Below are 24818 nucleotides of genomic sequence, written 5' to 3'. Positions count from 1 at the left end.
CCATCCTGCAGGGTCCCCCAATGCCGAAGGCGCCTTACCTGCGCCCTCCTGCTGAGGGACAAGGGCCCGTCGGGGAGAGTCAGCCTGGTGTCTCCCCTGGCAGTCAGCCTGGCTCTGAGAAGTGGGGCCCGGGGTGGCGGGCGGGGCCGAGCGAGGCAGGCAGGGAGCGAGGGAGGGAGGCGACCCGTCGGGAGGGTGGGGGCCGGACTGGTTAGGAGGGGGCGTGGCTGCCGCGGGCAACTCCTCTCCCCCATCCCCGGGGGAGCGACCTGCCAGTGAGCTGAGAAGTGGCAGAGTCGGCTCGGCGGGTGGCGAGCGGCCCATGCCCCAGACGGCTCCGGGCACGCAGGGGCCGGGAGTGGGGGGCTCCTGTGCCCCGGGCTCAGCAGAGGTGAGGCAGGGGGCCGAAGCCCCAGAGCCCCACTTTCTCATGGCTAGCCCCGAGCCAGAAGCCCCTGAGAAGGAGCGCTCGGGCCGGCACATGGCCAAGAACTGCTGGAATGTCTTCTGGGGCTTCTGGGACTACGAGACCCCCAAGGTGATCGTGGTGAAGAACCGCAACCTGGGCTTCATCTACCGCACAGTGCAGCTCCTCATCCTCCTCTATTTCGTGTGGTGCGCTGGGCCCTGGGGGATGGGGATGGGGCAGACCGGAGCGGGCCGCCAGGAGGCAACACCTGGGGGAGGGCCGGTTGCGGGACAAGATAGACATGGGGGAGGGGGCGGTTTGCTGGACCAGAGAGACATGGGAGAGGCAAGAAGGGAGCAACAGGAGTCCGAACTGGGAAGGGGCAGGAGGCGAAAGGAGGAGGGGACTCAAGGAGCAGATGCGGGCAGAAAGGAAGGGACTGACCTGGGGAGAGCTACAGGGGCCAGAGCAGGAGGGACAAGAAAGGGTTGGGACCTAGGAGGCAGCTGGAGGGGACAGAAGCGAGGAGGCGGGTCCGAAGGGAAGGAGGAAACAGAGCTGGGGGAGGAAGGGGACAGACCTCGAAGTGGAGGAGGGAGTTAGAGAAGGCAGAGAAGGGGCAGAGCTGGTTGTGAAGGATGATGGGAGAAAAAGGACTCAGGAAACTGGCCAGACCCAATTTTCTCCCTTTTAGAGTACAAAAAATGAGACAAATGATCCCGGAATGGTAATGGGCCAGCCCTAGAGGAAAGCCCCTTTTTGAGCCAGCCTCACCTTGGGGCCCTCCAGCTTGTATGTGGCTAGAAAAGGAGGGTTCTGGATGGGGAAAGGAACTCCTCCTGGAGAGCAGCTGAAGGGAACAACCCCAGGTGCCCGGGGGGAGCACTAAGCACTAAGCGCTTGGGCTCTCTCTCTACTTGGCAGGTACGTATTTATCATTCAGAAAGGCTATCAGGACAGTGAGACTGGTCCTGAGAGCTCTGTCATCACCAAAGTCAAGGGCATCACCAAATCCCAGAACAAAGTATGGGACGTAGAAGAGTACGTCAAACCTCCTGAGGTGAGGACCTCTGTGGGGCACAGACACCTCCTCTTCCCAGAGATATGGTCTGGTTCCTGGAGAGTTGGAAATACTGGTTCTCCTGTCCCTTAGCCTCTACCATTTGGGTCAACCTACTCTATCCTGGCCTGCCCTATCCTGCCTTGCCTAAGAGGAATGGGGCTAAAGAGAGGGAAGGGCTTCTATTGCCAGTGCCCCCACTCCAAGACCCTCTCTTCTCCTTTTTGGAGCTTAGGGGGGCAGTGTGTTTACCATCATTACTCGGGCAGAAATCACTCCCTTCCAGACCCTGGGAACCTGCCCAGAGGTGAGTTCCTTTGCACAGATCCTTTGCTCTAGGTGGGGTGTGGTTGGAATGACAGTAACTGGGAGGGAGGGACTAAAAAAAGTGGAGGAGGGGAAGGAGGACTAGAAGGCATCATGACAGATCCTTGGGTGCCTTTGCCTTGCTTAGAGGGGGAAAGATTTGGAATGTGGGGACCTCGGTTTGGATCCTTTCTCTGTCACCTCTTTGACTTGGGCAACACATTTCCCCATTTCTGAGCTTTCCTAATGTGGAAAATAAGGAAGTGTGATTTGATGGTCTCTTCTAGCTCTAGCTATGACCCCAAATGTAGCCAGAAGGGGATGGAGAAAGGGATTCAGGAGTGAGTGGCTGGAGGCTCAGCTTTCTCCCAAGGTCCCTAGCTTACCCTGGCTCATGTCCTCCAGAGTATACGGATTCGTAATGCCACCTGCTTATCTGATGATGATTGCATGGCTGGAGAGATGGACATGCTGGGCAATGGTGAGTGTGGGCAGGAGCAGAGTATGGCTGAGAGTCTGAATCTCTTGCTTTGGTACTCTGAGGAACCCAGTTGTCCTCATCCCTTTTATCCCAACTTTTCGTGCTATCTATACTGTTTCTTTAGGAGAGAAAACTGGACGCTGTGTTCCCTATTACTATGGGACCAAGAAGACATGTGAGGTGTCAGCCTGGTGCCCTGTGGAGGATGGAGCAGCAGTCAGGTCCAGAGATCACTAGTGTCCATCGTTGTCCCCCAGGACCTAAGTTCTCAGGCTAAAGGGAAACTTCTCTGCCTGCTTCCCATAGAAGCACCTTGGCCTTGCCCTGCTTCCTCCTCATCACACTCAGAATTCACAGGAAGAGACCTCTCTGGACATCTAGCCCAACTCCCTCATTTTACAGATAAGATATCTGAGGGAAGTAATTTACCCAAGGTCACCTAAGTGTTGTCAGAGGTGGGATTCAAACTCCCCCAGGCCAGATTAAGGCTGTTCCTAAAGTTGATATGAAAAGTCAGAGGACCTGGGTTCAAAAGTTAGCTCTGCTATTTGCAAAACCTTGGACCAGTCACTTCTGGACCTCAGGTTCCTCAACTGTAAAGTGAGGTCCTTTCCAGCTCTAAGACCTATTATTTGATGACATAGCTTTTGGTCCCAGCTCTACCACTGATGTGGGGTCTTGAGCAAGTTATTTACCTTTACTTTCATCTGGGGGTGGAGTTACAAAATCATTTTGGGGAAGGGAGGCAAAGCTGATCCCATCCAGCAATTCCCAGGGCCCTAATTAGGGAGGGAGACAGCACCCTGTGCATGTGAGGGACCTCATTCTTGATATCTGTCCCTTCTAGTGAGTTCCTGGGGAAGATGGCCCCCCAATTCACCATTCTCATCAAGAACAGCATACATTACCCCAAATTCCAATTTTCCAAGTAAGAAACAAAATAGCAGTTTGCAATGGGACCCAAGGCAGAGGATGGGAGGGTGGAGGGTGAAGGGGGAGAGCCACAAGGAGCAGGGACATGAGACCAGCCTAGGAGATAAGATTGGGCTCTTCTGCCCAAGGAAATAGCCCTGCCTTACTCCACCCCCCAATTTCTAGGGAAAGTGGGCCACTTGGGAGCCAGGGAGAGAGAGCTGTCCCAACTCCACCATGCTCCTTCTCCATCTTCCAGGGGGAACATCAGGGACTATGACAATGACTACCTGAAACACTGCACCTTCAATGCTGACACCGACCTCTACTGTCCCATATTTAAGTTGGGCTTCATTGTGGAACAGGCAGGAGAGAACTTCACAGAACTGGCCCAAAAGGTTGGGGCCCTGGGAAGAGGGGGAGAAGAATCTGGAAAGTGAGGCGGGGAATGGAACTAAGGACTCGAGTGAAGTGTGAGGGCCAAGGGGATGAGAACAAACAAGTGGGAGCCACAAAATCTGAGACTAGAGATTTAGGAGTTAAGAAATGAGGGTTGAAGGAATGGAGCAGAATCCTGGGAGCTCAGGAATAGAGGGGGAAGCTCAAGAATAGAGGTTGAAGCCTGGGAGATTAGATGAGATGATGGATGAGAAAGAGTTCAGAAGTGTCATATATGGGCCAGGGTAATGGAACAAAAAGTATGAAGGCTTTGGAAAAAAGCTTCTAAACCTGGGGGGCTGGGAACTCAGTAATGCACTGTGAGATCAGGAGGGGCTCAGGAATGGAGATCAGGGCTAGAGCTCCTCAGTACCTTTCCTCTGAGATTTCTGATCAGCTTGGTAAAGGACACCAAATGTAAAGTCAAAGCCCCAGCAAAGGCAAAATGGGTTGGAGGATTCTGGGAGGGTCATTCAGTCTCTCCTATCTAAGAAGATGGGCTGGCCCCACTTGCTCAGGGTGTCCTTTTGCCACCAGAAGACGAAAGAGAAATGTGATCTGCCTGGCAAACCTGGGTATACGTAATGCCTGCTAAATTATTGAGAGCGGGTGCTCATGGCTGGCCCCCCATCTTCCATGTGGGCTGAAGAAGCCATGGAAAATTTTGAAGGTGGGCAGAGAGAGCAAGGGCTAGGTGTGAGTGTGTGAAGGACTTTTGCTCTCAATTTATGGGCTGATCCTCAAAGTGTGGAGCAGTAAAGATGATTTGGAATGAGAACATCTGAGTTGGAACCCCTACCTGTGTGACCCTGGATGAGTCATTTTATTTAAGAGAGCCTGTTTCCTTCCTCAGCTGTAAAATACAGTTGGGCAAAATAACTTCTGAAAAATTGAAGATTTTATGATTTTTTTTTTGGTCAAGAATAACCTATATCTTCCAAGATGGAAGGTAAGGGTTTTTAATAAAAATAACCTATATCATAAGGTCCAGGTTAGGCTTTTTGCTTTCTTTACCTCCAGGTTTGAATGGGTCATAAACACTATCCTCCTTTCTTAAAAAGGACCCTCATTCCACACCGACCATTGCATTTTTGATTTAGAGAACAGAACCCAGAGGATGTCTGGCTCAAGCCTCTCATTTTATAAAAGAGGGGATTGAAGCCTAGAGATGCTTTGTCCAGGGTCACCCAGGGAATAAGGGTGGGAAGTGGATTTGAACCCCAATCCTCTGACTAGCTAGAGGCAGTACCACCATGCCTCTTAATAACCTTGTAATCTCAGCTCCTCTCCTTTCCTCTGCAGGGAGGAGTCATTGGGGTCATTATCAACTGGAACTGTGACCTGGACCTGTCCGAGGCCAAGTGTAATCCCAAATATTCCTTCCGGCGGCTCGACCCTAAGCATATCCAGGCTTCCTCTGGCTACAATTACAGGTGTGCCCTGGAAGTTCCTGGGACCAGCTCTCCTGGGGACTCAGTCTCTAGCCAGCCTGCCCAGTCAGGGCACAGTAGTCAGGGACATCCCACTGGAGGGCTCACCATTCACATTGGCAGGCTGGGGCTGGCCTGAGGGCCTAGGTGGGAGGATTCCCAAGGGCAGGGACTTCTCCTTTTGACAAAACCAAAAGGGGACAAGTGGAAGACTGTGGACTTCCCAATAGGAAAGACGGAGGAAAATTTGTAGTCAGTACATTTGTCAATTCAACCCAACTCAATGGACATTTAAGTGCCAGGCACTGTGCTAGCTGCCAAGGATACCACAACAAAACCAAAAACTGTCCCTACTTTTAGGGAGCTTATAGTCTACTGGAGATGGGATTACCATGTGTAAATATAAACATATACCTATTGAGTTTGTTTGTATAAAACCCTTATCTTCCTGTCTTAGACTCAATACTGTGTATTGGATCCAAGGCAGAAGAGATGTAAGGGCTAGCGGTCACACAGCTGGGAAGTGTCTGAGATCAGATTTGAACCCAGGACCTCTCATCTCTAGGCCTGGCTCTCAATCCACTGAGCCACCCAGATGCCCCCTATATACATGTTTTGAGAAGAGACCACTAACAACCAGTGGGTTCTGGAAAAGCTTCCTATGGGCACCTGGGAGCTCCCTGAGGGCAGTCTGTCTCAGTACTGTCTTTGTATCCTCTGGCCTAGCACAGTGCCAGGCACACAGTAGGTACTTACTAAATCTTTGACATTGTTACTCGTACATCTTCAGATTCAGCAGAATATAAACTTGAGAGTGGGGAGTGTTTGTATCTATAGCACCTAGGGCAGTCAGTCAATAAACATGTATTGAGGCTCCCTAAGTGCCACGTACTAGACCAAAAATCCAGAATACAAAAAGAGGGGCTCACAGTCTAGTGGGGGAGACAAATGCAAACAAATATAAGCTGTATGTAGGACAAATAAGAGACAAAAGTAGAGGGCAGTTGTTGGCTTCTTAATATTAGTGCTTGTTGTTTGGTTGGCAAGCAGTTGTTTTTTAACCCTTACCTTCTAGCTTAGAATTGATATTAAGTAATGATTCCAAGAAAGAAGAGTGGTAAGGGCTAGGCAATGGGGGTTAAGTGACTTGCCCAGGGTCACACAGCTAGGAAATGTCTGAGGCCAGATCCCTGCTCTTCCTGACATCCAAACTCCTTATCTCTATTCACTGAATCACCTAGCTGTCCCCAGGCCGAGTCTTGAAGGAAGCTAGAAATCAGAAATGGAAATGTAATGAAATACTGCTGCAAAGCCGGGCTCTGGCTTGAGGTGAAAAGCTTTAAATGACAAGCAAAGAAGTTTGCATTTTGTCCCAAAGTATAGGAGAGTGACGTGGCCATTACTTGATTGTTTCCGTAGCCGGGTGGAAGATGAATTGGAGAGGGGAGACTGGAAGCCAGGAGTCCAGTTTTCTAGTCGGAGTCCAGTGCTTGGGGATAGGGATAAGGACAGCCTTCCTAGGCACTAAGTGGCAGGACAAGAGTGTTGTGAGGATACGTACGTGGAGCTAAAGAGGGCACGTTTCACCCCTGGCTATTCTGTCCTAGATTTGCTAAGTACTACAGCCACAATGGCACAGCCTCCAGGACTCTCATCAAGGCCTATGGGATCCGAATTGATGTTATTGTGCATGGACAGGTAGGAAAGAAAGGAGCCTTCAAGACTGCCCAAGGGAAGAGTTCAAGGCAGTGGCTGCCGCTCAGAGAAAACTGAAAGCGTGTCTGTTCCCTCTAGGCTGGGAAGTTTAGCCTGATTCCCACCATCATTAACCTGGCCACAGCGCTGACTTCCATTGGAGTGGTAAGTTCCCCTGGGGTCCTGGGGAGGGGCCCAGAGCTCTAGAACACTTACTCAGGCCCCCTCGTCTTGCTCTCAAGGGCTCTTTCCTCTGCGACTGGATCTTACTGACCTTCATGAACAAGAATAAGGTCTACAGCCACAGAAAGTTTGACAAGGTACAACTTGCCCCCCCTCCTCCCTCCTCTGGGCAGAGCCCCTCAGACAGTTCGACAAGGCAGGGCCAGATGTTCCACTTCCCCTTGCTACAGATGGGCAAACTGAGGCACAGGGAAGGACCCCAGGAAAATGACTTACAGAAGAGGGACCCAGAGCCCTGATCCCCACCATGCAGAAATCTCTGCCCTGGGGATCAGCCTGTACTCCATCTCTGCCCCTGGTCCAAGCAGATGGTGGATACCCAGGATCCGAATAGTGAAGAACAAGGGCCTTCCGGCCCACGGGCTTCTTCACAGGACTCCATACCCATGGAACCCAAAGGTTTGGCCCAGCTCTGAAACCCCAGCACCATCTTCACCTTTACCTCGTGCTGCTTAGAAACTGAGGCCCTGGCCGGGGCCACTGGGCTATCTGAAGCCGGAAACTCCACTAAAAACTGTCCCAGGGCCCACGCCGCTAGTGCTGAGGGGCAGCTCAGAACAAGGCCTGGGTCTGGGCCCCCAGGGCTGCCCGTCTCCCTGACAAGCTGCGAGTTCATGGGAGGCCTACCCAAAAGCAAACAGAAACTTGGGCTGCCAAAGGGAGAGTCTTCGCCTGCTCTTCAGTCCTCACCCCCTTAACCTTTCCCTCGGAACCCTACTGTGAACCAGCCCTGCTCAGGATTCTTAGCAAGAACAATGTCCCCTTCTCTCCCTGGTAGCTGAGCTCTCAATCTCTTCCCTCTTCCCCCATGAGCCTGCTGCTGGATGGTTTGGTGGCAGATGCCCCTTCCTCAGACCAGAGCTCATATTCCAGGGCTTGTGGAGGGAAGATTTCCATCCCATCCCATCCTACCCCCTCTCTGACCGCATCATCCTGGCATATATGCTCCACGCCTCCCCTAGAGGTCCCCATGAACCCCCTAATCCAAATCCGTTGGCCCTGAGCTCTAATAAATTGCATACAATCAGAGCTTGCTGGATTTTGCCTGCCTGAGTGAATCACATCCAGACCTTTTGGACTGGGCCAGAGGGTCATCAGCAAAGGGCAAAAGGCAGCCTGGGACACGTCCTCATATTGGGGCTTACGTTCTCCCAGGTCCCTCCTTTTTCCTGGACACAGTTTGTGGGGCAGAGGTGAGGGGACGGCTGGGATCAGGTGCCCTTGGCTCACTCTTCCTGTCCAGGGAGACCCCACGGAGGCCCCTGAGCCAATGAACCTGATGAGAGAACGTAGACCCCCGAGATAAAGGGCTGGAGAACACAGGCTGGCCCCAGGGCCAATGCCTGTCACAAGAGGTGTCTTGAAGCAGAATGGGCTGCCTTGGTGACGAATTAGTTCATTAGGGAGGCTTCAGAGGTCTGTCGAGTGACTGCTTGTTGAATATGCTGGAGAGGAGATTGGAGTTCAAGTAGGGGTTAGACTAGATACAGCTTGAGATCTTTCCAGCCCTTGAGACTGAGGACCTGGCCTTTGTTGCTGCCTGGCAGTGCTCCTTCCTAGCCACTGTTCATTCTAACAGTTCTCTCCTTGAACCTCGGGCCTTTTCCCTTCCCCCAGAGCAGGTCCACCTGGCTCACTCTGGGAGAAGGCTGAGGTCAGTCTCTCTCTGGGGGAAGGAGAATGGCTGGTAATGGGCTGGGGTGGAGGGAGTAAGGAAAGGCAAAGCCCCCGCCTCCCTAGCTGGCTGGCCCCTCATCCCCTGAGCCGAAATGAAAGCTAAGGGAGAAAGGAGAGAGGAACATCGATGAATGCAGCAGGGAGCTGGAAGGACAGTGCTGGGAATGGAGAGGAGCAAGCTGACACTAACCTGATTAGCAGTAATGGAGTGACCCGAGTCTGTCTATAGGAAATTAGATTGTTTGGCTCTCTCTGGCTGCTAAGGAAGACCCCAAGCTCTCCCCATCCTAGAGGGCATTTCTCTTCTCCTCACCCACCACCCCCATGCCTGTCTGCCCCCCTGCCTACAAGGTCAAAGTACCAGGCTCTGTCCCACCCCCAATCGCCAGTCCCCAGGAATCTCAGGGCTTCAGCACTGTCTGCAGTCAGGGTAATAGCATTAGTTGAGATGAGGCCATGAGAGGAAGGAGGAAAGGAAGCAGCCCACCACTGACAGGCACATCTCTTGTGAAAAGTGGGTTAAAACTGAAGAGTGTCTCAGTCACTGGCTATATCTGGGGTATCTGTGTTACAGCCCTAATGACTTGAGAAACTGGCTTTTCCAGCTGGGCATCTGGCAGCAGCTCAGAGATGAAGAATGCCAGTTTTAAGGGCTCTGATTTCTAATCCCCAAGTACCAGTGGTCACTAGGACGCTCCCCTCACAAAGTCTCCAAGTGGCCTCACTGACCCATGATGACCCCGGCTCAATGCCCATCTCTGCAGAGGGAGCCACAGTGAACCAAGAGGCAGCATTAATGGCCTCTGACACTTCCAGGGACAACCTCCCATCCTTTGTCTCCTTGGCGTCCCCGAGCCTCCAATGCCCATCGTTTTTCCCATCAGACTGCCCCCAAGATATCTGGCCACCACCTTTCCAGGAAGCCCAACTCCCCACATTCTTTCTCTCCTCTCCCTTGCCCCTGCCTCCTCTAATTTGATTTTGTCTCCACTCCAGAGCCTTTGCAGGCCAAGCTGACTCTGGCTTCATCTACCTGCAGGCAGCTCAAGTTTCCGACAGCACTGGGGAGCGGCCGTCACTTTCTGGTGCTATCTCAGCCCAGCCTGGAGCCCCTACAGGCTGGGTCTGGTTGCCAAGGGTCCAGACTTCCTAGGATAGTCCCCTCATCTCCTCTAGAAAAGCATTCTGCTGGCCAACTCCTTGGAACCCCACCCCAATCCCTACTCCCAAACTCTTCAGCAGATGAGGGGAACAGGGTCAGGCCATGGGTTTGGCTTACTCTCTCCAGCCACAGTTCAATAGGGCTAGTTTTCCCCAGGACATGTGGTATGCCAATGGGGCAGTAGTCTTGGAATACTCCCAAGCTTCCAACTCTCTCCTAAGATAATTGCTACAAATTCTGCTTTCCTTAACTATGGAGCTCTAGCCAATGCAGCATGGAAAACAAACTGGCTTAAGACACAACCAATTTGTACACAGTCCTGCTGGGTGTCTGGCAGGGTGATGGGCTCTGGGGAACTAGAGGTTCCAAAAAGGCTGGTAGCCGCTGCTGCACATCTGTCCTCTAGAATTCAGGCCCAAGCCCCTGGCTCCCTGCCCACCAGCAAGAGACCTTTGGCAAGTCCCCTAAATGTTCCCCAGGGACTCCCCTTCTACAGGCCCAGAGGGGAATCTGTTCTGTATAGAACCACATTTATTCACAAAGGAACCAATCCTCAAATTCTTCACCTGATTTTCTGCCATAGAAATGGCTATGCCAATCAAGAGGCCTCCAGTGGCTCAGAACCCTCTTTCCCAGAGGGTTTCAGGCCTAGTTCTGCCCTTCACATGATGAGTGCTCACTTCCTCACCATTACCTTCCTGGATTACTTGTCACCAGAGCCAGCTGCCACTTTAAGTGTTCTAGGGGTTTTCCCTGAGCTTCAAGGCTTTGTCCACTCTCCTTTGTTTCCTTGGGTTTAAAAATGTCTGTGATCATTCCCAAGGGCCTGGTCACATGCAGTGGGATGTCCTCCATTCCCAAAGAATGATTCAGTCACATCGGATGCAGTGGGACAGAGATCGTAGCAAAGGCCTAGCTAAGAGCACTGAGAAGGCCTGTGTCCATTGCTCCCTCCTGCTGGGCTCTAGCTGGTAAGCTGAGGATTCATTTGTAGCAGCCAGTCAATCATTTCTGTCAGGTAGGTCATGCTATAATGTCGGGCAATGTTCCTGAAGATGCCAATCTGCTCTACAAAGACCTGCAAAGGTAGAAAGGAATTGGCATCAGGTTGGAGAGGAGCCCAAGGGTAAAAGGAACTAGGGAGAAATCTAAAGTAAGTAAAAGCATCACAGACAGAGCCCAAAAGGAGGCAGCCCTTGCAAAGGGAGGAGCTGAGGTCTACACATCCCCTGGGAGGATAGCCCTGCTCATACCTTGGTCTGAATAGTCAGGGAAAAATCTCCCGCACAGCTGCAGTAGACGGGCATGTTGGCCTCCTTCACCCCTTTACACTTTAGGCAGATCTAAAACAAACAAGAAAGTTACAGGGAAACATCTCCCAGAAGGTTGCAAGTTGCCCACTAAGCCAGGTGGGAGTCCCAGGCTCCAATCACACCAATGCCAGACCAGACCTCCTTCCCTCAGGCCTCTGCTCTAGAAGCTTTTAGAGCTACCTAATGCTTCAGGCTCATCCCTGATTTTCAAGGCCTTCCACACTCTAGCTTTACTCTTTGGCTAATATTATCTCCTTCTATTCCCCTACACGTCCTTTGCTGTCACCTCGGGTAGATTCTCAACATCTTTCCTCATACCTGGACTGTTCTCCTTTCCCTGGCCACTGTAGCTGCTCTGAATTCTTTCCCCCTTCAGTTATAAGCTATATGCATGATTCAGCATTTGATTACACAAGGTAATTATTTTGTACTGTGGCCTCCAGATCTAAACTTTACCCTACATATATTGTGAGCTCCTGGAGAGCAGGGCCAGCAAACTCTCCTCTTTCTGTATCTTCCCCTGGAGTCAAATATCTCGTAGGTGTTAATAAATACTTGCTGAATTATTAGAGGCCTTGTTTAGTGGGCTCACCTCTTTTCTTCCCAACAGGGGAATGCGAATAGGACTGACAAGAGTCTTGGGGGCCTCACCAGAAATTTCTTCCCTCTCTCTCAGAGGCTAAAGAGTTTTGATTCCGATCAGCAGGAAAGTCAGCCCCTGACTCCATGTCCCTGCACTCCTCCAAGTGAAGGGACCTCTCTTTTAGAGGTAGTTCCTCTCATCACATGCTTCTCTTAAAAGGCCATTACTGCTTATTTAAGGAACATGGATGTGGACAGGGAAGTTCTTCTTAGAAAAGATGCCTGTGTTTACTGGGAGGATATCCTAGGCCTGGTGCTGCAGGACCCCAGAAGGGAAGTTATTAGATGTGAAGCCCCTGGGTTTAAGCTAGCTGAAGAAGCACCCCAGTTCCTTACCAGGTCCTGCAGGGTAAAAGCCATTAGCTTCTTCTGAAGGGCTTCTACCAGAGCCATCTCAATGTGAGCAGAGTCATAAGCTGCCTGGCAGTTGGAGCAAAGCCACTGAGGCAGGATGGAGGCATCCTACGTAGGGAAGGAAGACAATTAGATGAGTCCCTCTGTTGGGCTTTCCAGGCTCCAGGAATTCAGACTTGTCTGTGATCATACATTAAAGATGGAGAGCCTATACACAGCCTCATGACCAAAAAGGTAGAATCTAATGAAAGGAGGCTACTAGCCCCCTTCTGGTGGCTCCTCAGAGGAGGTGGGAGCCCGGGTTTGATCCAAATCACTACAGAGAACACTAGTAGAGTGGGGTAGGATGTTATGGAAAGGGACAGGAAGCTAAGGTTTGAGGCAAAAGTGTGGTATGGGGAAAGGGGGCAATGCCTGGGGCAGGGAGCTAAAAAATCTGGGTCTTACTTCTCCCTCTGGAATGAAAGATCATGTCCCATTGAGGAGGGACCTCAGGGCTCACGTAAAGGCCAGCATATTGGCTGATCTGTACCTGAGAGAGGAAAGGGTCTTTGCAGAGATCCAGGTCCCGGCAGAAGTTGCAATTCCGGCAGATGACTTCAGGAAGTACATAGGAGCGGCAGGGGTCCCGGAATTGGGCCTCCTCTGAGAACTCACCCACATCGACAAGGCGCAGGAGATCTCTGTTCAGCTTGTTCACTTGGTTAGTAATGTTAGTGTCCAGAGAGAGCACCTGCAGGGACACCACAGGTGAGCAAACCAAGGACTCCAGGAAGATTGCTGTCCGTCATTCTCTGAGGTGGACGGTATCATGAAAATCTCATTTCTTCAAGTCACTGCCTAGGGAGCTGGCTACTCAATACTTCCCTTAAGATTATTGCCATTGCTCTAAAGCACAGGAAGTTCCCTGCATACTAGTTTAAGACTCAAAGTGTTTTTCCATAGAAATACCATTAGAAAGTAGCTAGGCAGCTTCAAGGTCAACCCACAAAAATCAATTTAATATAAAAGATTTCAGGCAGAAAACACCAGATTGAGGTTCAGGAGACCCAGATTCTAGTCCCAACTCTGCAACCAAAGTCACATCCCCTCCCCCAGTCTCAGTTCCTCCATCTCTTCAATGAAGGAGTTGAACTAGATGACCTCCAAGATTCCTTCCAGCAGTCTATAATTCTAAGTTTATATGAATAGTCCTATGGAGTTTAGCCTGCTTTATAGATCTAATTTGGGATGCCAGGGAATTGTCCCAAGGATTCCAGGAAGGTGGGGAGGAGAAGGTAGGGGTGAGACCCCACTAGCTGGGGGCCAACTGTGAGAGAGAGTGGCAAAAGCAGAGTGTTTCCCCAGACTTCCCCACTGCCATCAACCATGGCCTACTACCACAGGCTCTAGGAGTGTGGGAGACAGCTAGAAGGAAGTGACTGGGCAGAGCATGCCTTAAAGTGTCACATGAAAGCTTCTCCAGCATGCTCCTGTTCCTATCCTCTAACCCCATTCATATCCCCAGAAAATCTAAGCTCTCTTGGGGCCCAAGTGGACTCTCACAGGACATTCCTAATACTGCAGGCTTTCTTTTACCTTGCACACATATTTTATGAACTCCAGGGCAGGGTTGTTGAGCAGCAGATGGGAGCCAGGAAGGAGGGGGAACATCTCAGAGGGCTCTGTGGAGTTTCGGGAGCCCATGACTTTCTTCTGGATCTTCTGAGTGATGGTGAAAAAGTTTTGGGTAAGCTCATTGGCCACATAATCCTGGGAAAAGGTGATCATTCCTAGGAGAGAACAAACTACAGTTTCTTGACCAGGTTTCAACTGATCTGGTAACCTTCCTTGTACCCTGAAGGGGCTACCAGAAAAGAGTTCAGGGCTTAAATTAGGGATCACTAATTCCTCCGAATGCCACAGAGAACATGAAGAAAGGGACAAGGTCTCAAGTCCAGTTACAGACCATGACCAGGGCACATCACTTACCAGGGAGAGCCCCAGCCATGCCTTCAGCCTCCTGGGACAGCTGACTGTTCCCTCTCCTCTTGATGGGGGTGCACCCAGGGGCATTTCGTCTCAGCTCCTCTTTCATGCTGTGGTATACAGCCACAATATATGCTGGAGAGAGAGAGGAGCCAATGACAGAGACTGGAGCAAGATTTAGGTTACAGGCCCCTAATACTTGTTTGTAGGTAAGGAATTGCTCTAGAATCAACAGGTAAACACATTGCCCACCCAACTTGATGCAGAATGGCAGTGACCTTCAGGAATTTCAAAAGACCTTGGACAAGTCACTTTCTCTAGCTGGTGTCTGGTTCTTCAGTTATAAGAGGAGTGAGGAGAATTGGAAGATCCCTTACAGCTCTAAATCCTATGGCATTGTTTAAAGCTTAAATAATTTTCCTTCTTTGAATGAGTTGATAACCCTTCCTGGTTCAAATTGGTGATTCTATATTCTATCTATGAAGAGGCAAGAATTTTTCCTTCCTTTCTTGAAATGGGGAAGACTGGCCTGCCGAAGGGCAGTGACTGGTCTAAGAACACAAGCATCAGTAGCAGAAGTAAGATGAGAACATGAGGAGACCCTCCATTTCCTGGGGGGAAGAGGGGATGGGGACTCTTAGCAAAAGCCACCTGATCACTCAAACTGACCAGCAGGGCAGTGGCTGAGGCAGAGAGGCCTCTAGGCCTCTGCACTATATATATCCATTCCTGAATAAAAATTGGGTTTTGCTGCTTTCCTCAAAAAAAAAAAAAATTCATCCCTCCCCATCCCAAGATCCTGCCATTGTCCATAGCTCATAAGTGTCAGAGGTGGGTTTTGAACCCATGTCTTCCTGACTCCATATCCAGCACTCTCTACTCTCCACTACTCTGTACTGTTTCATGGTGCACTGTTGGAAGAGCTGTTTCCTAGGACTGTCATGAAGCTCAATTGCCATGCTTTGCAAACATTAAAGAGCTTCCAGCGAATCAGTCATTACAATTGTAGGCTGGACCTCTCAACACTATGATTCTCTGGTCAGGGCAATAATTACCATTTATCATATATATATATATGTGTATATGTGTGTGTGTGTGTGTGTGTGTGTGTGTGTGTGTGTGTGTGTGTGTGTATAAAACCATACATCAAGTAGAAATGACAACAATCAAATGACTTTTGGGGTCAGGGTTACAAGGAAAAGAAAGCACACTAAGTACGCTAGTAGGGTGGCAAAGCAACATGGAACAAAAATTATAAAACCAATCATATCCTTTGATCCAATAATCTCATTATTGGGAATATATAGCTAGCGTATAATTAAAAGAAAAATATATGCTGAAATACAAGGAAAGATGAAATAAACTGGTACTAATTAATATGATAGACTGCAATTAAAATGGCAAACAAAAACAAATGCAAAAATATGTAAACAGATGAAATGAAAGTAATGTGAAGGAATTTAGAATTAGCTAAAGGGCATCTAAGTGGTTCAGTGGATAGAATGCTGGGCCTGTTAGGAAGACCTGTGTTCAAATTTGGCCTCAGGCACTTATTAGTTGTGTGACCATAAACAAGTTACTCAACTCTATTTGCCTCAGTTTCCTCATCTGTAAAATGAACTAGATAAGAAAATGGGCAAACCACTCCAATATCTTTGCAAAGAAAACCCCCAAAGGGTTCACAAAGTGTTGGACAAAATGAACCAAAAATGTTTAAACAACAAAAAATCATTGAGGTCAGCTAGGTGGTTCAGAGGACTGATCAAGCCTACTGATGGAGAGTCCTTTGTTGGATGGTCTATCTGGGTGAAGCAGGTAAGTCATGTAATCCCCACTTCCTAGCCCTTACCACTCTTCTGTCTCTGAACCAATACACAGGTATTGAATCTAAGGTGAAAGGCAAGGGTTTAAAAAAAAATTAGGATAGCACATATGCTAAAAATATATATATTTTTTATATATGTGAATGCATGATCAAGGAAAATGGAAGGTGGTAAAGTTGTAATTATTTGTTGTTTCTGAATTGTAAATGATAAAAGTATGTTTGAATTTTTATGAAAATTTAAATAACAAAATGTTATTAAAAATAATTAGTAGTCCCAACCATGTGTGCATTTGGACATACAAATGTATTGTCAAAAGCTCTGGTTTCTATACAGAGCAGTAAAAAACAATCAAAATGAAACAAACCCAAGAAATTCCCTAGAGGGCTCGTGAGATACCTAGGGAGAAAGGATGAGACCTTGATCAATAGGCAACTGAAGAGATTGAGAAAGTGGTGTCAGACAGACAGCACCAGAACTAGGAAAGAGCAGTGTCACAAAACTTAGAAAGAAAAAGTATCAAGGAGGAGCAAGTGTCAAAGACAATATCTTGAGAAAACAGCATCAAAAGCTTCAGACAAATCAAGAAAAATGATTATTAAGAAAAGCATTTAGCAATGTAGAGATTGTTGGTAACTTTTAGAAATTTCAGCTGAATGATGAGGTAAGATGCAGAGTGTAGAAAGCTAAGATTGAGAGAAAAGGAAGGAGAGGCTCCTGTTGGGCCTTCTTTTAGTCACAAAAGGGAGGAGAGATTTAAGATTGCTATGTAGCAGTGAGGGTTCAATTGAGGTTATTGTGGAACTAGCAAGCAGTTTTTGAAGATTAAATTTAACTCTCCCCTGATTATGAAAATGAAATTAACTAACTCTCCCCTGATTGTGAAGATTAAATTGTAACCCCTGCCCATTTTTAGATTTAATCACCAAAAGTGTAAACACCCTACTTACAGTAGTGGGGAAATCTGCCCATTTTTAGATTTAATCACCAAAGGTGGGCAATCCTAAAAGAAAAGCGTCAACTGTGATTGGTAGATGTAAAATTAGGGAAAGGCACAGGAAGTGATGCAAAAGAAAGTGTCTTTAAAAGGGAGTTACAACTTCCTGAGTGGAGTTTTGACTTGGAGTTCTACTTGGAGTTGAACTTCCCGTGAGAGGGAGTTCTTCATTCTTTGGAGTGGAGGCTGGTGAAGGATCTGCTGACTGGATCTGAGACCCTGTTCCTGGTGAGGCTGTTCTTAAATCTCTTCCTTTGGACTGACACGTGGTGAGTGAAAAAGCTGACTCCTTTCCTGGAGATTTTCTGAAAAGACTAGCCTCAGGAGAAACCTACCTCTTGAGAGAGACATTCCCAGGTCCTTGGCTTTGCTGAGGCCTCTCCACTAAGGACTAACTCTCCCTGCCTGGGGTTGAGCCAGGGGCTAGGAGTAAATTACTTAGTGCTTAGGCTAGATATCTTACCCTATCCTCTCTCTGATTTCTTACTTCACTTATTCTATATTTTGTAAATAAATTGTAAATAAATCTCTTTGGAATTCATATAAATTCCTGGCCACCCTATTTTAAATATAATCTAGTCCAGGCCTTTTTATAAATTAACTCCTTTTTTCCCCATAAAAGTTTCATGGTTTTTTCCCACCTTTGTTCAATTAGCTTATATGCAGGAGCAAAGGCAGTAGATGGTGAAAGTGGACCAAGTTGGCACATGGCAGGCAAAGATCAGTGATATGAAAAGTTGGCAAGGCACTTGAAAAGGGCAGTAAAAAGCCCAACTGGTTTACCACTGGGTCATATGAAGGAAAGGGTAGATAGTGCAGCCTGAGAGAGAACTGAGGGGTCGAGGGTCTGGAGGTCACAGAGTAGACAAAAAATATGGTTTAGCATTTCCAGGCAGAGGGAGAAGTAGAATGACAACATGCTGTGATTAGATAAGGGAATTTCATAATCCATGTGTAAGGACAAGAGTGGCTCCCGTATTTTCTTACCTGAAATAATCATGAGAAAGTAGCTCTGGCAAGAGGCTGCTTGAGGAAGAAATTGTACAATATTCCAGTTGTTATCCAGTAAGTCTTCCACATTGGATTCTTCTATTATCTCTTTCTCTTCTTCCTCCTCCTCCTCCTGCTCTTCCTCACTCTCCTGTTCTTCCTCTGCTTTTTGTTCTTTCTGGGTGTTTTGCTGAAGTATTTTAAGCATCATTAATTAAAATCTTGCTTCTGTTTTCAGTGTCTTCAACTATAAGTATTCTTGGCTACCCCCAGCATAGTGCCTCACCTTGGAACAAGATTCCTTTCTATGTAATTCCTCTGCTCAAAATCTTTAGTGGCTCACTCTTGTCTCTTGGGTAACATCTAAACTAATGAGCCTGGTGCTCAAATTGCATCCCATCTCCTCCCCACCCTCCCCATCCCACCCCATACTGTCTGGCTTAGACCTGCCTAACAGAGTTATCTTATTCCTTTAGCTCCCTCTCTGTCCTCTGGATGTTCCACATCTCTTCTCTTTATGCTCTTACAAAGGCTGTCTCTTTGGGGGAAAGTGTCAAAGCATTCCTTTCTTAAAGCTCCTTCCTAAAGTTCTTAGCTTTCTTAAAGGATCAGCTCAGGAGCTGCATCTTATGGGAAGACCTCTCTGATCTCCTCTATTTGTTTGTCCTCACTCACTCCCCAAATCATCTGATAATGTACTTCTCTGTGGACATGGCATATACCCCAAGTAGGACTGTCACAATTTTGTCCTTGAGTCTCTAGAGACTAACCCTATTCTGGCACACAGTGAGGACTTAATCAACATTTGCTAAGTTAAGTCAAACATGTTCTCATCTTCCTTGCCTAGGGAGGGAGGGTTTGGATCTCTAATATATATTTAACTCAATTCAGCAGAAAGAATATGGGACTTAGAATCAGGAAGACCAGAGTTCAAATCCTGCCTCAGATACTGCTAGCCAGGTGACACTAGGGAAAGTCACTTAACCTCAGTATCAATTTCCTTATCTTTGAAATGGGGATAAGAGCATCTTCCTTATAGGGTTGTTATGAGGGTCAACTGATATATAAATCTATAAATGGCTTTGCCAACACTAAATCCTATAGAAATATACTTAGTTTATGCATGATGAATCCCTCAAGTAGAATGCAAACTCTTTAAGAGCAAAGGTTATTTGGTTTTGTTTTTATTCCCAGTGCCTTGCACATAATAGGTGCTTAATTAATGTTTGTTTGTTTTTTAAGCTTTACCTTCCATCTTAGAATCAATCCCATGTATTGGCTCCAAGGTAGAAGAGTAGTAAGGGCTAGACAATGGGGGTTAAATGACTTTCCCAGGGTCACATAGCTAGAAAGTGTCTGAGGCCACATTTGAACCCAGGGCCTCCCATCTCTAGGCCTGGTTCTCAATCCACTGAGCTACCCAGCTACCCCTGCTTAATTAATGTTTGCTGAATTGAATTGTGCTGTGGATAGCTTTGGTCTTGGAGTCAGGATCTACTTCTGACTCACACAGAGGCATGTGACCCGAGGCCAAGTTCCTTCACTAGGCACCCTGCCAAGACCAGATGTGGTAGAGAACATGGCCAACTACATTGAGAGTTTCCTCACCTAAGAGTTTCCTTTAACTCAGTCCTTATCACTATCCCTAAGAGGATAAGGCACTTATGGGTGGACATGCAAGCAAAATGAAACATAGTAAGTGCATCAGGAAGTCAATAATGTGTTAAGTGAGGTCCTAAAGGAGAAAAGGTCACTACTGATGTGAAGGATCCTGGAGAAAGCAGCATGTGGGTTAGGTTTTAAAGAAGGGGTAGACTTCCAGTGGAGATGCAATGTAGTATTTGCAGCATTGAAGCGTCACACAGCCTGGGCCTATAGGTGGGGTTTGAAGCCAGGGGAGTATCAAAATGTAATTGGGAAATATCAAGCAAAATAAATAAAAATGCAATAGAGCATAGATAATATTCATGTGTGGTTTTCTGAAGTCAATATACAGCCCACAAAGACCTTTCTGGATGGCTGAGGGGCCCCATTTCTACCTAAGCTGTGTAATGTAGTATTCTCTACTATATGGACAGGAAAACCCAAGTTTGAACACATATTTGTCATATGATCATGGACACAGGCAAGTAAGTCACAACCTTTCTGAGACTCAGTTTCTTCTTTTATTAATGGGGATAATACTGTTAGTATCTATTGGAGCATAATAAAAAAATCTTCACAGTTTTCTAGAAATAGTTAGAAATAATATTTTTCAGGTCAGGGAGGTGGCTCAGTGGATATGAGTCAGGCCTGGAAATGGGAGGTCTTGAGTTCAAGTCTAACTTCAGATACTTCCTACATGTTCGACCCTGGGCAAGTCACTTAACCGCAGTGGCCTAGCCCTTACTACTCGTATGCCTTGGAACTGATACTTAGTATTGATGATTGCTATATGAAGATAAAGGTAAAAAAAAAAAGAATATTTCTTTAGTCTAAAAGCCTTTGGGAAGAATAAAAGCTAAAACCTTTCTTAGGCAACCCAAACTTATTGTGTTATTTTCCTTGGTCAGGATTTCTAGAAATGCTACCGAAATCATCTTGGAACAGTGAGTTATGTTAGAGGACATGGGAATCTATGTCACATTGGACATCTCTTTCATCAGGAAATGCTTGGAAATTAGATTAATGTGAAATTAAATAAAATTGCTTCTGTCACACTTGAGCCTATCAATGCAGAATATTGTATTAATATTTATGGCCTTTTTCTTTGACATACCTAACAGGATTGTTATGAGAATCAAGTGTGATAATGCAAAAGAGTAAAAGCACCTTAGAAAAATAAAGTTCTACTTAATTGTCAGGTATAATTAAGGTGAAGTGAGATGGGGTGAGAGACATGGCAGGCACAATCAACAGTATGGGCAGAGGTCTAAATTGTAAAGCGGTCGGTTTGGCTGGAACCCTGGGTACCAGGCAGAGCTGCATAAGAGAAGGCTGAAAGATAAGGTAGCACCAGATTCTAGTGGTCTTTGAATGTCTCATAAAGGAATCTGAATTTTAATTGGGAGACAGAAGGGAGCCACTAACTGATTTCTGAGCTGAGGAAGGATTTGAACTAATCCACACATAGGGAAGGTAAGTCTGGCAGGTATATAATGATTGACTGAAACATGTTAAACAGTAGAGGGAGGAGAATCTGTTACCCGTCCCTGAAAGAATAAAGGGGGGGGGGGGGTGGAGGGGAGGGCAGCTGGGTGGCTCAGTGGATTGAGAGCCAGGCCTAGAGACAGGATGTCTTGGGTTCAAATCTGGTCTCAGACACTTCCTAGCTGGGGCAAGTCACTTAACCCCCATTGCCTAGCCCTTACCACTCTTCTGCCTTGGAATTAATACACAGTACTGATTCCAAGACCAAAGGTAAGGGTTAAAAAAAAAAGAATAAAAGGATTAGGATTGAGGGAGGGCCCATAATGGGACAGCAAGAGTGGGTGCCTGGTTGAAAGGTGGGACTGCAGAGAGAATAAGGTCAGACGAAGGGCAAATTTAGAAGCTTGGCTGTGGATGCCTTACTGATAGGTCCACCTCTAGCAACTTCCCCACCTTCAAATAATATCCCAAGACCAAGTCACGGCTTACCATCCCATAGTGGACACGGGTTGGAACTTTTCCTTTGATTCCTCCATAGTTAGCAGGATCCATCCAAAGAAGAAATTCCCAGCACCGAGAGAAGGAAATCGTCAAGGAATGGAAAATTTCTTTCGAGTGGATGCTGAAAGTGCAGTAACACAGGGATGATCAAGTGACTAGACCAGATCATATCCTTGCTCAGACCTCTGGAAGTCACAGCCAATTCAGCTGGGCTATGTCATTTGGAGGCTGAGGCAGGCTGAAGCATGGTTCTCCCTACCTGGCATGATCCACTAGAGGCCACACATCCTTACTATAACATGTTATAGGGCATCATAGTCACATGGCTCAGTGAGTAGAATTTTCTGTCATCATAAGTATACATTTAGATGTCCCTCACAAAAAGTGGTCCTTAGTGTGTTATGCTCTAGGCAGCTGCCCATCTCCAGTCTGCCAAACCTCCTCTTCCTGTCAATTCAGGTAATTCTCTGGAACATGGCCCATGGAGCAATCCTAGAGTTCTCTGTTACCATATCACCAAGCCCCACTTTGGTGCTGAGGTGGCCCCTGACTGTTACCTGTTGGTGATATAGTCTATGTAGGCAATGGCATCCTCGATGTGGCGCTTTTTGGTACAAAGGATGATGCGATTGAAGTTGGCATAAATGACCGAGGAGCCCAGACGCTTGAACTCAGCTACAAGCCTAAATTGGAGAAGAGGAGATCCAGGGATTAAGGGAAAAGCCAATGCATCCTGGGTTTCCCCTGAAAACCTCTTTACTGTGTAGTGGGCTCTACTGATCCTATAGGGTTCTTAAGTGAAAAAAGAATTAAGCTTGCGCTGCTTGGCCCCAGAAAGGAGCAATGAATAAAAATTGTGAAGAGGTAAAACTATGCTGGATACAAAGAAAAAATTCCTGATAATTAGAGCTGTCTAAAAGTGGAATGGGCTACTTTGTGCCCTCACTGTAATATATGATAGGACATTATAGAAGAGATACCCACATGCCACTGGTGAAATCTTGGTGATGGTGAAATCTTGTCATTAAAAGTGCACATTTATAAAAAATATGCTATTACAAAGTCCATCTCTGTGGCTTCAGAAGCACCTGTGAACAATAAGCCTCCTCTTGTGGCCTAGCCCACCTACCCAAGGAGAGCTGTTCCCTGGGAACTGACTCTTACTGTAGGCCTTGAGTGCTTTGTTACTATACAACATAGCTGACACCAAAGGGGATGTATAACTACTTAATGGGCATTTCTTGTTCAGGAATGGGGAGGACTGAATGGCCCCCAAGCCTCTTCCAACACAGACATTCTGGGATTCTATACATACCACCCCTTAACCATTTCTGAAGTTTGGAGAACTTAAGAGGAATTTCAGAAAACTCCAAAGTTACTCACTGCAGGAAAAGCTTCTTCATCATGCTAAGGAGAGTCCGGTGCAAAGCAGGGTCATAGAGGAGAGAAGATGGGGACCGAAGCCAGCGATAAAAGTGCATCACTTGATTGTCAGCATAGACATTGTGGTACTGAGTGATTTCTTTCACCCAGCCCACCACCATGCTCTTTAAGATCCTGTCAAAGAAGCCAGAGAGAAGAATGACCATGTATCACATGGCCATTTATATTTACCTCCTTTCTGAGGATATTTCTGCATGGATGTGTCACCATCTTAAATGCAAACTCATCACTTCCTGCTACCTGACACTCCTGTCGCAAACCAACAAACTCTTGTCAATGATGTTGCTATTCTCCTAGTCACTTAAGAATGGTTGAATGAAAAAGTTTACTCAGTTTGAAGCATTTGGGTCCACCTTTGACTGCCCCTTGTTTTTCACTTGAAACAGACCAAAGAATATGGACCAGGAGTCACTAAATTCCATTTCCTCACCTTTAGAACAGGGACAAAACCCAGGTCACAATATTTCAGAATTCCAGAATGGCAAGAGACCCAAGAGGCCACTTATCCAACCCATTCCTTGGCAAGAATCTCCTGTACTAAACACCAGACCCTCAGGGCTGTCCAATAGTCTAACTGGAGTCACTGTGAAATAAATAATATACATTTGTACATCCATACACACCATCATCTTCATCCTTCACAACCAATAAAGCCCTATTGCTTCTTCCTTTACAACATGCTTCATTTCTATCCCCTTCTAGTCTCACCGACACTACCCTCAATCTCGTCCTCCTCATCTCAGGTCTTGGCTATTGTTACAACTTCTTTATTGTTAATTTAACAATTTATTTTAATTTCACTGTTCTTGATTCCTATCTCTCTTCTTCCAACTCATCTTATATAATTAAGTAGAAATGCGAAGTTTGAAAAGATAAAAAAGGGCAAGACAGTTAATAACTAAGACTCTGACATCAAAATAAAACATTCAAATTTGAATATCAAATTCTCAACACTGAAGACATGCAAATATGATTGCAATATATAACAGATACTATGCCTAATGATCTTAAACTCATAGTGAAATCATGCAATGTGTGAATTCACAATTTAAGGTTACCAAATTTCTACCAAGAGTTTCAGGATTTCCTATGAAACCACAAAGGCATTAAAATACTGAACATTTAAAAACCCCAAATCCTGGAATATAAGTGATGTTACACTAGCTTCATAACCCAGCTCTGAGAGAGTACAAAGAATTTTGAGGTTAGAGTCAAAAGACGTTGGGTCTGATGGTGACTGTGCAGCCTTGAGTCAGGCACTCACCCTAAATGTTTCAATTCCTTATCTGGTAAAAAAGGAACAATAATCCCTACATAATCTTAAAGACATGCTGTGAGAAACAAAATGACATAAATACAAAAAGAGCTCTGCCAACTCTAGAGCTATTGTTATCATCTACATCACTCCCCAAACATTGACTTCCATAAAGGGAAAACGAAATTTGTTGCAAAGCATCTTACAAAATGAACTGTAACAACTGTGTGTGGTTCCCAATTACACAATACTGATAGTAAAAAATCCTTTCAGTAAATAAAAGACTACTATTCTATTTGAAATAAAAATTTATCTAAAAATATAAGATTTCCTAAAATTAGTCACATTTGGTATTAGTTATCATTTAGAAGAAAAGTCATCAAAAATATTTTACCAGAAAACCTTGCCAAAATTCTATTTAAAATTATATGTTACAACACTGCAAAACAGGCTGAAAACCTCTGGTCTTTTTCAGTCATTATTCTATAATATTTAGCATCTTGTGTAATTCGATTTCCCTAGCTAGATTATAAATTCTGTTAGGGCAGGCCCAGGAAACAATTCTGTGCTGGAGCTGATAGGCAGAGTTG

The 24818-nt window shown here is 46.6% G+C and overlaps 3 protein-coding genes across 9 annotated transcripts in view; 1 reads left to right on the top strand and 2 right to left on the bottom strand.

The window, feature by feature from the left end:
* Positions 1 to 269, bottom strand: part of LRCOL1 (leucine rich colipase like 1) — a 36167-nt gene extending 35898 nt beyond the window's left edge. The window contains exon 1 of the mRNA XM_007489574.3: positions 39 to 269. Coding sequence (XP_007489636.2) covers positions 39 to 254 — 216 coding nt within the window. The 5' untranslated portion in view covers positions 255 to 269. The remainder of the gene's footprint in view (positions 1 to 38) is intronic.
* On the top strand, positions 264 to 10234 carry P2RX2 (purinergic receptor P2X 2). 4 transcript variants are annotated; one of them, XM_007489578.3, is made up of 12 exons: positions 264 to 615; positions 1334 to 1469; positions 1705 to 1776; positions 2181 to 2256; positions 2381 to 2477; positions 3104 to 3184; positions 3428 to 3566; positions 4909 to 5039; positions 6644 to 6734; positions 6831 to 6896; positions 6974 to 7051; positions 9648 to 10234. In XM_007489578.3, the coding sequence occupies exons 1-12, from the start codon at positions 323 to 325 to the stop codon at positions 9666 to 9668; spliced, it is 1281 nt and encodes a 426-aa protein (XP_007489640.2). In that variant the 5' UTR covers positions 264 to 322; the 3' UTR covers positions 9669 to 10234. The 4 variants fall into 4 exon arrangements, with proteins under 4 accessions (XP_007489640.2, XP_056677968.1, XP_016287804.2 ...); XM_056821990.1 differs by lacking the exon at positions 9648 to 10234 and adding an exon at positions 7349 to 8003; XM_007489576.3 differs by lacking the exon at positions 9648 to 10234 and adding an exon at positions 7283 to 8003 and having other exon boundaries at positions 265 to 615.
* A 92-nt stretch (positions 10235 to 10326) lies between these two features.
* POLE (DNA polymerase epsilon, catalytic subunit) overlaps positions 10327 to 24818 on the bottom strand; it is an 84063-nt gene continuing 69571 nt past the window's right edge. For all 4 annotated transcript variants that reach the window (XM_056821988.1, XM_056821989.1, XM_016432309.2 and 1 more), the window contains 10 exons: positions 22914 to 23087; positions 22088 to 22213; positions 21519 to 21651; positions 17898 to 18090; positions 14094 to 14225; positions 13701 to 13894; positions 12655 to 12855; positions 12105 to 12230; positions 11067 to 11156; positions 10327 to 10891 (listed from right to left, as the gene is read on the bottom strand). In XM_056821988.1, the coding sequence (XP_056677966.1) occupies positions 10778 to 10891; positions 11067 to 11156; positions 12105 to 12230; positions 12655 to 12855; positions 13701 to 13894; positions 14094 to 14225; positions 17898 to 18090; positions 21519 to 21651; positions 22088 to 22213; positions 22914 to 23087 (1483 nt within the window). In that variant the 3' untranslated portion in view covers positions 10327 to 10777. The remainder of the gene's footprint in view (positions 10892 to 11066; positions 11157 to 12104; positions 12231 to 12654; positions 12856 to 13700; positions 13895 to 14093; positions 14226 to 17897; positions 18091 to 21518; positions 21652 to 22087; positions 22214 to 22913; positions 23088 to 24818) is intronic.

The sequence above is a fragment of the Monodelphis domestica genome, chromosome 3 (genome assembly GCF_027887165.1).
Source record: "Monodelphis domestica isolate mMonDom1 chromosome 3, mMonDom1.pri, whole genome shotgun sequence".
In the NCBI taxonomy this organism is placed as follows: domain Eukaryota; kingdom Metazoa; phylum Chordata; class Mammalia; order Didelphimorphia; family Didelphidae; genus Monodelphis; species Monodelphis domestica.
This window is presented reverse-complemented; position numbering and strand designations above follow the sequence as displayed.

Bases quoted from the DNA above. Each gene is read 5' to 3' on its own strand.
- P2RX2 (XM_016432318.2), top strand. From the start codon at position 323: ATGCCCCAGACGGCTCCGGGCACGCAGGGGCCGGGAGTGGGGGGCTCC. The intron at 5,040-6,643 runs GTGTGCCCTGGA...ATTCTGTCCTAG, and splicing joins TCCTCTGGCTACAATTACAG to ATTTGCTAAGTACTACAGCC. The intron at 6,897-6,973 runs GTAAGTTCCCCT...CTTGCTCTCAAG, and splicing joins CGCTGACTTCCATTGGAGTG to GGCTCTTTCCTCTGCGACTG.